At 37.6% G+C, this 14,645-nt stretch overlaps 2 protein-coding genes across 3 annotated transcripts; one reads left to right on the forward strand and one right to left on the reverse strand.

The window, feature by feature from the left end:
* LOC133861231 (12-oxophytodienoate reductase 1-like) lies at positions 1-3,994 on the forward strand. Of its 2 annotated transcripts, XM_062296967.1 has the most exons (5): positions 1-125; positions 1,541-1,678; positions 1,774-1,904; positions 2,702-2,851; positions 3,018-3,991. In XM_062296967.1, the coding sequence occupies exons 1-5, from the start codon at positions 58-60 to the stop codon at positions 3,611-3,613; spliced, it is 1,083 nt and encodes a 360-aa protein (XP_062152951.1). In that variant the 5' UTR covers positions 1-57; the 3' UTR covers positions 3,614-3,991. The 2 variants fall into 2 exon arrangements, with proteins under 2 accessions (XP_062152951.1, XP_062152953.1); XM_062296969.1 differs by lacking the exon at positions 1,541-1,678 and having other exon boundaries at positions 7-125; positions 3,018-3,994.
* On the reverse strand, positions 3,693-10,159 carry LOC133860419 (uncharacterized). Its single transcript, XM_062296031.1, has 5 exons — positions 9,931-10,159; positions 9,476-9,655; positions 7,267-7,883; positions 6,374-6,889; positions 3,693-3,895 (listed from the first exon to the last, which is right to left on the reverse strand). The coding sequence occupies exons 1-5, from the start codon at positions 10,157-10,159 to the stop codon at positions 3,737-3,739; spliced, it is 1,701 nt and encodes a 566-aa protein (XP_062152015.1). The 3' UTR covers positions 3,693-3,736.
* Positions 10,160-14,645: the final 4,486 nt, after the last annotated feature.

Genomic DNA, 14,645 nt, shown 5'->3' on the forward strand with positions numbered 1-14,645 from the left:
ACACAAAACGAGTAGCTGATCGGAAGAAAACGTAGAGATCGAACACAATCATTAAAAATGGGTGAAGCTCCCAACATTCCTCTTCTTACTCCTTACAAATTGGGGAACTTCAATCTATGCCATAGGTTTGCACCTTCCAAACTCTGTTTTTCGTTTTTTTTTTAAAGATAAAATATATGTTTTTCCTCCTAAATCTATAATTTCAGTCTCACTTGTAATTATTTAACTTTAACTTATTACAATTTAGGTGTTAAATTTGATCCTTATTTTAGAATAAGATCGTTTCTTCTATTTAAAAAAAATATTGCTAATTTCAAGATAAAATTATAAAATTACCCCTAACATGGGGGATTAGGGGTGATCACCACAATCATTTAGGAGAGGAGACTCACAACACTCCGCCCTCTTTTTTGGGGGAAGCATTCTTATTTGACTCTCTAAAATTTTCATGCAGGTTGGCTCTCCTAAAATTGAACCAATAGTATCTTATTATAGAATAAGCCTAAGCTCAATTTGAATACTAGAAGAGTTGAAATGTCATGCGACATCACTTTTGATGTCCATGCTAAACCGAACCTCTTTTCTTTTTCTTTTCTTTTTGGTTTATATGAGCAGTCCACGTATGGTTGAAAAAAATGAAGATGTCATCATTAAGCCATACTAATGTCATAAATGGATTGTGTTAGAACAGTTTCTGGTACGGTGTGGTCAACACGCTCTCCAATGTTTTTCATGTCCCACGAACTCACAATCACAAAAAACTAACACTATCAAGAGAACACATCAGGGTGACCGATGGATCTTACTCTGATGCTTAAGTCAAATTATAAGGACAATAGTAAGTGTAATGCACGATAATTTTTTCTCAGTTTCAAACCTGAGATCAGGGCTTATTTATAGGCTTAGATGTGAAGGCAAACCTAAATTAGGGTCTCATCTTCAGCTAGCTCCAGGAGTGCCGTTAAGGCTAGATTTGGACTGGGAATCTCCATGGAGCCCGATAGGGAATTCTTTCCATATTTGTGTGAGAGTTAGAGTTTGACTGGATCTTTAGAAATTAGATCTGGTCCCAGATTTTTCAAGAATGGATTCGGTCCCAGATTTCTTGGAGTCGCAATCTTAGCCAGTTTCGAATGGTCATGTCGATTCCCAAGACTTCGAGGGAATCAAACTCCAGGCCTAGGACAAGTTTACCTCCAAAGCTAGGCTCAGATATATCGCATGATCACTCATCCCCAGGAGTGACCATTTCCGGGGATAGCTAACCCCGACGCTTGTTCTTCGGGGGGTACTTTTCGAGAACTCGCGCAACACGGGTTCAGTACTTACAATCCTCATTGGGCTGATTGATGCAGACTCCGAGGCCCACAATCTTCTAGATGGGCCGGACTGAAAGAGATTATTCCCAACTGATTGTTTGTTTATTCTTCCAAAGCTTGCTATGGGAAATGTATATGTGATTGAGATAGTTTTATTTTCTTCAATATAGAAAGATTTATTACTTGATTGAGTTGATTTATCGTTCACTAACTATTTTCAGAGTAGTTTTGGCACCGTTGGGCCGATTGAGATCTTATGGCGAGGTTCCTCAGCCACATGCTATCTTATATTATTCTCAGCGAACCTCCAAAGGCGGTCTTCTAATAGCTGAAGCGACTGGAATTTCTGACACTGCTCCGTAATAGTTTGGCAACTTCCCACGCTCTAAGGGAAAATCTCCCTTTCTTGCCTTGAAACTTTTATGACTTGTTAGTTTTCTTTGATATTGTGAAGGTATCCTGATGCACCGGGTATATGGACAAAAGAGCAAGTTGAAGCATGGAAACCCGTCGTTGATGCTGTTCATGCCAAAGGTGGAATATTCTTTTGTCAGCTTTGTCATGTGGGGAGGGTTTCAAATCAAGGTTTGTCCTCTTTTATAGTGTGTTTGGGTATTGAATTTTTGAAATTCGAATGTAATTCTTATTTGGTACATGAATTTTGAAGTTTGACTTTTTTAAAAAAAAAAATTGAATAAAATATAATTTGTTTAAAAAAAATTGAATAAAATATAATTTATTTTTTAAAAAGTTGAAAAAAAAATATGGTTTGTTTTTAAAAAAAAAAAAAAAAAAAATCAAAATCGTATTCATATTTTAGAGTTCGGCTTTGGCGACTGAACTTTTGCTATGAATGTTTAATTTCTAAGATGCTTTAAAGGGCAAAAACTTGCTTTAACAAAATTGAATCACAGTAACTTTGCTCCTTGGAAGCTCATAATTATGGAATTCCCATTATAACCTAGTTGTTATGCCTTCATGATCCAAAAGAAGTGATTTTTAATTAAAAAAAAAAAAAAAAAAAAAATTATTTTATTTTGTGGGTTTCGAAGTGAAAAAATTTCTACTCTTTTTTTTTTTCATTGGTATTTGGAATTTTGAAAAGAATTTTTTTTTAAAAGAAAAACAAACAAACAAATGCACACCCAAACGAGCCCAAAGGTGATTATTTACTTCATTATATTATATTTTTATTTTGGGAGCTTTGGGAGGCAACATTCTGTACTTATAACGGATCCAAATTCTTGTTTTTCTAATTCTTTAAGCGGTGGTTAAATGATTTCTTTCCAAACGCATGCGATGGACACTCTAACAATAAAAAAGAATTCAGACAAATTTTAACTTAGGATATTCTTTATTAAATGAATATTGTTTGTCTACAGATTTTCAGCCAAATGGGCAAGCTCCAATTTCTTCTACTGACAAGGGACTTGATGGTGCACAGTTCACTCCTCCACGGCGGCTAAGGACAGATGAAATTCCTCAAATTGTCAATGATTTTAGAGTTGCCGCAAGGAATGCTATTGAAGCTGGTAATTATTAAGACGAATTTCATGAAACAAATCATGATCCTCTGAGTTTATTACACCATTTTTTTTACATTTCTTGTTTTTTTAATATCAAACATGAACTTCTTGAATATTAATTTTACTTATAATTCGCTTTGTAAATGATATTATTTTTTGTCTTCATACATAGGTTTTGATGGAGTTGAGATCCATGGGGCTCATGGTTACCTAATTGATCAGTTTCTGAAAGATGAAGTGAATGATCGAACAGACCAATATGGTGGATCCCTAGAGAATCGTTGTCGATTTGCTCTGGAAATAGTGGAAGCTGTTGCTAATGAGATTGGAGCAGACAAAGTTGGAATAAGGCTATCTCCTTTTGCAGACTATATGGAATCTGGAGACTCCAATCCAAAAGCATTGGGGCTTTATATGGCTGAGTCCTTAAACAAATATGGGATTCTTTATTGCCACATGGTTGAGCCAAGGATGAAGACTATTGGAGAAAAAAGTAAATCTCCAGACAGTCTTGTGCCAATGAGAAAGGCTTTTAGGGGTACTTTCCTTGTTGCTGGGGGTTATGACAAGGAAGATGGGAACAATGCCATCGTTAAAAATCGTGCAGATCTTGTTGTTTATGGTCGCCTGTTTTTAGCCAATCCAGATTTGCCCAAGAGATTTGAGCTCAATGCTCCTCTCAACAAGTACAACAGAGACACATTCTACATCTCTGATCCTGTTGTTGGTTACACCGATTATCCATTTCTTGAAGACAGTACTGCATGATGCAAAAGAAAAGACGAGAAATATTGGTTTATATATTTTATACATTTACCTCAGTTTTAACCAAGAGTTGTAACAGAAGTTTTTAAAGTAGGATTGAAAAATGACATCATAAAAGATTGCAAATCAATAAGAGCTGTCACAAGTGGTAGTAACATCTTCAGGAACCAATACATCAAAATCACTAACAGTCCATTCTGCAGTCACCCCTGCGCGGCTAACATATATTTCTGTGCCAACATTAAGTGAAGACCATACACGCCTTGCTGGTTTGGTTCCTGGATCCTGCAAAAATTAATAGTAACGCGGCTCCCATTAGTGCCATAAAACTTATAAGGTCCATCTTGAAGCAACAGTCAAGTTGAAGGAAAAGTACACTAAACTACAAAAGTTCAATATGTAAATTAGGGAAAACAATTGCTTTGTATTCTCATGGGTCATGTGCTTCTCCATAGAAAGAGATTGTTTTACCACCTTCTTTGTGCAATACCATTAAGCATAATCCAGCTAGGTTCTTGCTCACTACCTGCCTTTGGGAGAGATCAGCAGGTCAACGAGTATTCAATCTCATTGTTTCAAAATCAACTTGTATCCAGAAGAAATATGACACCTTCTGATACATTGAAGAAAGAGTTTTAAAAGCGAGAACTCTCTCTCGAAACCCTTCCCCTTCTCTGAAAAACCAAAGAACCCACAAACCATGGGAGGGAGGCTCCAAGCTTCCCTCCGCCCCCTTCTTTCCTTCCTTTTTGCTTCCCTTTCCTTATGCTACCACCACCCTACGGTCCCTACCGCCTCTCATGAGGGCCCCTATCCAGCTGGGGTTTTTCCTAGCTTTATCCGCCTCTTCGGAGGCTTTTTATTTGCTTTCTTGTACATCCACAAAGAAATCACGGGCTATCTCCTTCATCCTCAGTGGTTTTTGCAAAAAATTGGCGAGGTTTCTAAATCGAAAATTTCCAATCTAGATCTACACATCTCCGCCAGTTTTTGTATACCACACACTTCTCCACCATGACCACCGTCGTCTTCTGCTTCCAACGACACCAGCCGCCTCTCATTCCGATACCCACTGCCCGGGGAGTGGGTTGCACGCGCCAGAAAGTAGATCTCTTTCATCGGCGCGTGCAAGCCCAGCTTTCCCCTCTGCTCTTCACCGCCGCTGCTGTCGTTGGTTTCTGATAGCGTGCGGCTCTTATGGGTGGGGAGAGGTCTCTTGAAGCTAGCGCGTGGTACACACGCGCCGGCCATGGAGACTCCCACCTTCCTGCCCCGGTTTTTCTTTGTTGGTTTCAATTTCCTATGTTTTATTTTGGGCATTTATGTTTTTCTGGTTTCTTTTGTTGTATATCTTTATTGTATTCTCTGTTTTGGTTACTCATAGTGTTGGGGCCCTTTGGATTCCTTATCCACCATTTACCACCTTCATTGGTGACCCCGTTCTTGTCATTTGTGCCAAGAACAAATAGGCCCGCATCTTTGGAAGCATTGTCTTCGTGTACTTTTGTTCTTAGTGTTTTCTTTTTGTTATTTCGGGTTGCCCAGCCATAGTTCAATGTAATTTTCTTCTTTGGTATATATATATATATATATATATATATATATATATATATATATATAAAAGAGTTTTAATGAAAATATATATATATATATATTTGTAATTACCACGAGATCAATGACTTGTATAAAAACCAAAAAGATATGCGTTCTATTAACTCCCAGACAGAGTGGATAAGACCCATCTAGCCTTGTTGAAATGAGCACTTACCATAAAGAATATTGATGTCATGATGCAAAAAATTGGCCCAACTGGAATTAATTCATTCCACCCAATACATTAGGGTAAAAATGAATTTCCAACTCAAAAAAAATGTTTCAAATTTGTCTATACTGCCAGGCAAGCTCAATTCAAGTAAGCGAGTAAACTCATTTTGCTTATGGACTAACAAGGCCAACAAAGTTGGTATAAGATTGTTTCCAATCATAAAATTAAAGACGAGATTGCCAAAACAGAATTTGAAATCAGTGAGCCCAAGACAAATCAGAGTATAACTATTTTTAGACAATTTAGGTGACAAGTCATATAACAAATTAACAGATTTCTGATTCTGAAAGTCTTCTGAACCTCTTTCTTTTCTTTTCTTTTTTACATTAAAAGGAAAAGTATAAATCCTAGAATTTGTGCTTGGGTTCAGGATGCTGGGAGAAGGTCTAGATCAATCCAATGCAAACCCATAATAGATTGCAATTGAGGCAATCTGATGTTTGAAAGCTGTATAGAGATAGGGTTAAGATTTTTGGAGAAAGTAGTAGCATTTTAAGGATGAGTATGGGTCCAAAGACAGTTTAATTATGGATGACAAGTCTACATAGTAGCACAGAAATTAAGCATAAGAAACAAAGAGAAGAACAGATAGGAGATAGAGGAAGAATAGAAAACTTTTTCAGTCTCAACAAGGCCTTCGAGGACTCTCACTTCAAAGATAACTAATAAAAACCTACCATTAGTTGCAAGGAATTAAAATTACTCAAATTGTCTCTGCAAAATAGATGATAAAATGTCTGAACGCTTGTGTAGATGAATAGCACACAAACATCAGTTTTTAACTACAAGGATGGACTGAACATGTGGACAAATTTTAAGCGTCCACTTTTGTGTAACATTCTTTTTTTTTTCTTTCTTTCTTTTTTTTTGGGTGTTTTCTATCAGGATTATATAACAAAATTTGTAATGGCAAAAGTCAGTAGAAACAACATATTTACCTGGTAGAAGTACAACCGACTAGAGAGAGCCCCCACATCAAGCACCCAAGTCCTAGGGTCTCCAATCCACCCATCTCCTTTCTTTTCGGGATAGCCATGAACAGCCCATTCAGGATGTGGAAGAATTTGCACCAGTTCCTGTGCCTGTGGATTGCTATATGGGTCGCAGATATCATACGGTTTCTCCCGATAGTCGGCATTTCCTGGGCTGCAGTAGAGATGATAAGCAGAATATGGAAACCGAGATGTCTCATTTCTATATATTTTCTCGCCAGTAGGACTAACATGATAAGGCGGGCAGGAGACCAGATTATCTGGGCGGCACCAGCTTGTAGTTGCTGGATTTATTACCATTTCGCTGTATCTTGTCACATCTGTCAGAACATTACCATCACAGGGGTCTCCATTGTTCTTCCAACAGCTTCCTATGTCAAGGAGATAAAATTGACTGTTGGCTCCTCCTCCTTGTTTAACATCAAGTGTCAACTTTACCTTAAAGTTGGGAGACTCCGGCAGCTGGCAAAACAAATCTCAAAAGACAAAACTCACGAACCACAAAAATATGATGAACTTGTAAAAAAATAAAACTACGTAAGACTATGGAATTTTGATCTACAAAAAAGAGAGAGCATCTAGCCAACCCCAATTAGTTGGATGAGGGCTTCGTTGAGCATAAGAGAGAGCATCTAGATTGCATGAATTTATTCCCTAATTTCATAAATACTTGGTATAACATTGAGGTACATAAATATAAAATACTCAAAAAAATTCAACTCAAACACCATTCTAATTTCTGTCAAGGGAAATGTGATCAATGAGCATTCATGTGTAGAATGTGTTCGGACAACAAATTTGTATTTCTAGCAAGAAAGAAGTAAAGCCAAGGAAGAAACCTTTCTTATGATTCCGCGACTACCATAGTGATAACCACCATTAAATCCTTCTGTTGCATCTGCACGTAGATACAACATGAGCCAGGGATACTTTGAAGAAGTTGTTAATTGTTGCGAGAAAATCCAACTTCCTGTGCTCAAATTCTTCTGCCATGAAACGGAGAAGTAGGAGTTCTTCCCTGCACCTTTGCTCAAATTGGCATCAAGGTCATATGTTCCATAAAACTCTCCCGCTAAAGACACTATTTGATCCCCAGAAGAAACCAATCTTGAGTAATTATGGTATACAAGTGGCTGATTCATACATCCTTCACCGAAACACGGAAAATTCCTGTCTGTTACGATTTTACTGACATTTTTGCCATTCTCTGGACAAAGGGTAGTTTTCTTGTCAAAGTTACCATTCTTGAGCATAATCATCCAGAAGTGCCATGGGTTTGAGGAATCCTGCACCTCACACAGAGAACCAAGATACAGTTCCTTTTCCACAGCAAACAGGTCAGGGTCTGTGTATGGCTTGAATCCCGTTACAGGAAACTTATTACCAGCCCCCAAGCTGTTATCTGACTCATTCACTTTGTGATGTACTTCACACTTTGCGGTGCGGCCCAAGGAATCTGATTATTGAAAAATGAAACTGACAAGGACCGTGAAGATGTAAAGAATCAAAGTAGATGATTACATTCAATTATATATCACCTCACTCTCACTGTTGTCCTGATTTAGCTAAATTAAGTATATATTCTTTAAAGAGTTCATTTGATAAAAACATACATGTAGCAGAACCAAATGGGAAAAACTAGATAGTTTAAAGGAATTTAAAAACTATAACATAAGCATTACCAGAGGCAAGATAATGTGGATTTTACTGATCCATAGAATCTAGGCCATGTACCTTCCTTGAAATAAAATCATGGAGAAAGGAAACTTAAGGTAGTGGGAAGTGATGGGAATTTTACATGCATAAACAGTGAATAAGAATCACAGAAACATCAATATTAAGAAGTTTATACAAACATATAAACGTAGGTCAATGATTCAAATCTTCCACACCCCCTTGAGGCTACTTAAAATATGCACACACACACACAACATATACATGCATTCCAACAAGGATTACACAATCCAAATGAAAAAATAAAAATAAAAACTTCTTGGTTTAATATTCTTTCAATAAATCCCATAAACATCCTGCTTTGGCTTTCCAAAGGAGCTAAAGAAACAAAGTACTTAGTAGGGAATATCAAATTCCAAGAAAAATGCACAAATGTACACAATTTGTTATGTATAAAAATAAACCTCGAATTTCATAATTTTATTTCTAGGTAAAGTAGACTTTATCTCCCTAAACTACCACCTCATTTGAACTTACACCTTCAAACTCCCTCCCACAACAAAGGAGTGGCCAAGCCGACATCCCCATTTGATCAGAGCATGGCCACCCATCTGTTCAGATGTGCCATAGATGGGCATGGCCATGCGACCATCCCCTATCTGCTATTTATTTTACATTTCATTATTTTATTTTTTTCCTAAAATGGTGCATTTTCACATCGAGGATAAATTGATAACTTTCAAAATAACTTAGACACACTTGCTACTTGCATATGACGTTTTCTATCTAAAATAATGGCTAAACTTGACTCGGGGGAAACTCGAAACATTTTGATAGTTTACAGGTCCAAGTTCCAGTGAATCGTAGTTTGGAATTGTAAGTACAAATGGGTGGTAGTTTATGGGAATAAAGTGTAGTTTACCCTTTATTTCTTCATCCAAACTTAATTCAAATTAAGATTGGTTTGGTTGCATTTACTCCATTATCACCATAAACATTCAAACCAAAGCAACGAATTTGGGCATCAAGCATCAATTCGTCTCAATAGAAATTTCCTAACCCAGGAGCCACACCAGAAATGAATGAGAATAATTAGCAGAGAAAGACTAGGGATAAAATTGCAATGTAAAAGCTAAGAAGATCCATGTTATTCCAGTATTCAGTAAATAAATTTGGTTCTGATCAGTGAATCACTCACCATGTACAGTATATCAGAAATATAATTAAGAAGGTCCACTGATCATACTACTCCACTAGCTACATGGATTTCCATCCACACAGATTCAGGAATATGAAATGAGCATTAATTGTTAAATTGAACTTAAGTAGCTACATATACAAATATTAAAGAAGTGGAATGAGCAGTGGGCATACCAACGACCAAAGGGCAGTACAAGTCAGCACAATCAGCCATCCTGGGGCTGCCCATGTTGGGTGCTTCCGTTCCAACTTCGTTGCAAAAGTTCCACGCTTCCAATCCAACTCTCACATTTGGGTTCTTCATTCCAGGGTCTCCTATGGCCGATATGTACTTCTCTGAGGCATGGGCTATTCCTAAATGATAACCCAAGCTCAAAAGAAACAGTATTTGAGAAAAAAGAGGTGGCCAGGAGGAAGTAGAACCCATGACCTTTTGCGTTGAACAGGAATTCGAGAATCAGAGTTCTGTGTCAGGTCTTCTACGAGGTTGATGGGAGGGAATGGGAGCTTCCGTGCTGTACACGCGCCTTGTGTGCACGTGAGGTAGGGGATTTAAAGTCCCCCAATAGATAATTTGAGAGCGAGAGAGAGAAAGATTGCTTTGAAGCAAAGTTGACGTGGGGAAGAACCAAAGCAACGTTGAGCGGGGAACTTCATGACGTAGGCCTTCGGGACGGATCTTCTGCGTGTGAGGGGGAGTTCTAGGATATTGCTCCCGGGTTTGGGTAACCGGTTGAGCGACGGCCTTGGATCCCTCGGGTCTTGGGCCCCCTGGGTGGACCGGAAGTCTTGGGTCCTGAATTGCTCGGGTAAATTGGGCCCCTTTGGTGGGCTGAATGCAAGTCTAACCGGGCCCATGTGGCTTTAGGTGATTCCTAGGCCCTACAAAAACAAAATGATAAAAGTTGATGGGAAAGGAAATAATGCCAACTTATACCATATTCTTATGATCCCATCCAAAATAAACCCATTTTCTTGTCTTAAAAAAAAAAAAAATTAAGTAAAAAAGACTAATCATAAATTTCAATTTTACTTTGTTAAGGGCGATTTAAGCACTTTGATACTTCATACTATTGTGGGTTAGATTTCAGGTCAATTTGAGATTTGTTTTTTAACTTATTTTAGAAGATTGTCCATAAAGAAGACAGAAAGAATAGAATCCAATCAATAAGACAATCACATTTGCATTATGAAGTGTTATTCCAGTCGAAAGCATTGTTATTTTGGTTGATTAATTATCTTTTATTATCGATCTGTGTATTGGGCCTATATATATATATATATATATATATATATATATATATATATATATATATATATATATATATATATATATATATATATAAACTATACAACGAAATGTATCGACGTGGCATTTCCTATTGTCACGTACGTAAACTTCCATTTTAACAAGAAAAAAAAAAATTGATATTCTACTTCGAGATTGTATTTCTAATGTCGTAACGTCACGTGTAAAATAAGAAATTTTCACTTTACAACAAATCAGAGGCGTCACAGGTCTTGTGTATCTTCTTATGAAACTTGAAACTACCTTTATAATTACAATAATGTGTGCATAAGCTTATTAACACGGGCTTTATTTATAGGCAAAAATAATCCTCCCTTAAGAAAACTATGATTTATAATTGAGAAAGAATATGACTCGTAATCTTAAGAGAATACGCAATCATACTAAAAAGTAATAATGTTTATAATCCTAAAACTACTAGGATTCCAACATAACTTCAATGAGTTAGTTATATGCTTCATCCGTTAACTTGTACATTGCTAAAAAAAACTTTCGAATAACATATATAAATTACGAAACAAAATCCTTCTCTTAGGAGATACCAAGTGACAGGAGTTTACATTCGAATGCGGATGCAGTTATTTGCAACATCTGCAAAGTCTTTTTGGCAATATATTGATTTTACAATATTTTTGTCTTTTTGGCAAACTCTTACATGAAAGAGCAACATAGCCAACCAGACCATCAATAACATCTGTTGCACAATAAGATTATCAACGAATAACACAAAATATAGCTATCTATCTAAAAGAATACAATCAGATATACTCCAAAAGTTAGTAAACCTCTTATCAAACATGCTCATACACAGTTACACACTTTGGTCATATGTCTACACTTTCCACTATCAGTGAAAAGTTTCCAATTTTTTTTTTAGAAAAAGGCAATTAGGGAACATTTTCCAAGTAAAAGATGGTGGCCGACTTTGGGCTCGAACAGCTAGCGTCATGGTGAACTAATGAAGTAAATGAGTGAACTGTGAAAAAAAAAAACTTAAAAGAAATATAAATATAAATATAACCTATACCTAATAAAAAACGAAGTTATTTGGTATTAAACACCAAAACGATGTCGTTTTGGTAAATATCCACCTAATATATTAAAAGCATGCGGAAGTCGTTAATACCCGCCTTTGTATATGTGAATAACGGATTGCGAATAGTTACAGATAATTGATGCGGTTAATATCCCCTTGTATCTACACCCCTACCAAGTGATAAGCATAAAGATGAGGAAGCCTTTTTTGTGTTTTTTTATGCCCAGCTGGCCTCGTTTGTGTTGGAGTGCGATGCTGAATATTAGTTAAATTTATTGCAAAAGCCTAAAGTAGCTAGCTTAGAGAATCTCACATATTTGATTGGCTCTCATTTTTCATGTATATATTCTCTGAGTTCTATATATTAATGTTTAACTGTATGGCTTGGGAATCTGAGCTGTTTGAAAAAATATTGTATATGCTAGCTTTAGCTAACTCGATAACGATTATGTTAATTAATTTTTAATCATATATATTTACCCAATATAATAGGAACAGAAAATTATAATGATTGGACCTGATTGATGTATTGTGTACATAGAGTAAATAAGTGGCAGGTAACACTCGTACGTAGGATTGGCAATTTTTGACACGACCCGCGAATCCGACACGAAAAAATCGAGTTTTGGTTTGTTATAATCGGGTTCGGGTCATAATCGAGTTGACCCGATTATAATCGTGTTTGGCGGGTCAACCCGCAGGTTGACCCGCCAACACGATTATGACCCGATAACACGATTACCCGCCAACACGATTATAGCCCGATTTCGCGGGTTGACCCGCCAACACGATTATAACCCAATTTTTTTTTAAAAAAAATTGAAGGTTAAAAAAAATAAAAAAAAATAAAAAAAAAAAAATTGAAGGTTGAAACATGTGAAAACAGTGAAATTGATGCCGTGTCGAGTCGGGTCGTGTCGGGTAAACGGGTGACACGTTTTTTAGTCGAGTTTGTAGGGTCGTGTTCGAGTCACGTGTCACAACCCGATTAATAATCGGGTCGGGTTCGGGTTGACACATTTATATAATCGGGTCAATCGGGTTGACCCGAACCCGACCCGCGAACCCGAATTGCCAACCCTGCTCGTACGGTAGGGTTGGCAATCCGGGTCGAAGGGTCGGGTTCGTGTCGACCCGGATGACCCGATTGTGAAATTGGGTCAGACACGAACCCGACCCGATTATTAATCGGGTTGAAAACCTAAAACCGAACACTACCCACCTGCAAAATGAGTTACCCGAACACGACCCGGGTAACACGTTTACCTTCAACCAAAGTACCAAACCAGCAAAGTAAACCCAATTTGTTCAGAGAAGACTGAGATTCTGAGAAGTAGAGAACCCATTGTTTATCAAAACAAAACTAATACAACTATACAAGCGCTAACAGTAACAGATCTAATGGAAAATTCACCTAAATCGACACGATTAAGCTCTGAAAAAAAAAAGTGAAAACAAGTTGATTCATGAGGCTATGTGAACTGTGAAGGTTGATTCGCGAAGGAGGCGTGAAACTGTGAAAGTGAGAACAGAAAATTGAAAAGAAATGAGATGCGAGTCGTGGGTCTACCGGCGGTCATGGGTCAACCGGTCAAGCTCTTCCGGTCGTGAATCAGACGCGGGTCTGTCTTCCGTTCTCCTCCCTTGCCGGCTCCGGTTTTGAATCAGACAGAAGCTCTTCCGGCGGTCGTGGGTTTGTCATCTTCTGAGGGCAAGTCAAGCTTCTCCAGCGGTCGTGGGTTTGAGAGGGGGGAGGGAAAAGGTTGGCGCAGAGAGAGGGGGAAAAGGCCGGTCCGGCCGGATGGTTGGTGAACTTGGTGGTCGGGTGACTAGCGGCGGACTCCTGGGCTAGGGTTAGTGAGATTGTGAGTGGACAGTGAATGAGAAATGAAAATCACAAATGGAAACCGAAATGGGCATTTCAATTTTCGTAGCTTTCGTTTCGGTTCGGATGGGTTTTTTTTTTTTTTTTTAATAGTAATCGGGTCAGAACCGTGTTTGGTAGGTCAACCCGCGGGTTGACCCGCCAGACACGATTGTAATCGGGTCATAATCGGGTTGACCCGATTATGACCCGAACCCGATTACAGTAAACTCTAACCCTATTTTTCCGTGTCGTGTTCGTGTCGGGTCGTATCAAAAATTGACAACCCTACTCGTACGTACATGAATTAATTATTCTTATTAAGATCATATATATATATATATATATATATATATATAGAATCTGACGGAAAATATCATTCATGCATTTGGGCAGGTGGCTTTAGTTTCCCATCATCTTCACATAATTAGTTTTGATTACACATGCACCCATGCAAGAGGATCCACTTTAATTAGCATCAATGGCAGTCCGTGACAGACAAATTAAAGGTGGCTTTAGACTTGAGTCGACGCTCAAATTAAAGCTAGCTAGCTGTACGATATGCCTATATGTTGTCTAGACTTTATGAGTAATTCTCCAAGGGCTAGATGCAAGATGTATGCTATATATATATATATATATATATATATATATATATATATATATTGAGAACTGTACGTACGTGAGGGTTTTTTCTTTTTATTTTTTCCGATCAAATTCTCTTTACGCTTAACTTTTCCAAGGCAATTAGACATAACTGGTACGGGACGTAATTGGATGGGTAAGCATAGAAAATGGAATTCCGGCAACCCGGAAGATCAGGCGATGAAACACGAAAAGCACAAAAAAAAAGTGTAGGTGATTCTCCCAGTTATATATATGCTATATATATGTTTTTTTTTTTTTTTTTTTTTTTTTTAACAAAGAACCCTTTTCTTCAACATCATTCCAGAGAAAACATCCCCAAAGGGGTACATAACCAGGAACATCGCCCAAAGGCGAGAAATCAAAGGCCGTAGGCCAGTCGCAATGAACAGAGATAATGAATCTCTGCCCACAAAATCAAGAACACCTGATTTGAAGCAGCTACCAGAACGGTAGACTGTGAGTACAAAGGTGGAATATACATAAAAAA

The sequence above is a fragment of the Alnus glutinosa genome, chromosome 2 (assembly GCF_958979055.1).
Source record: "Alnus glutinosa chromosome 2, dhAlnGlut1.1, whole genome shotgun sequence".
Classification (NCBI taxonomy): Eukaryota; Viridiplantae; Streptophyta; class Magnoliopsida; order Fagales; family Betulaceae; genus Alnus; species Alnus glutinosa.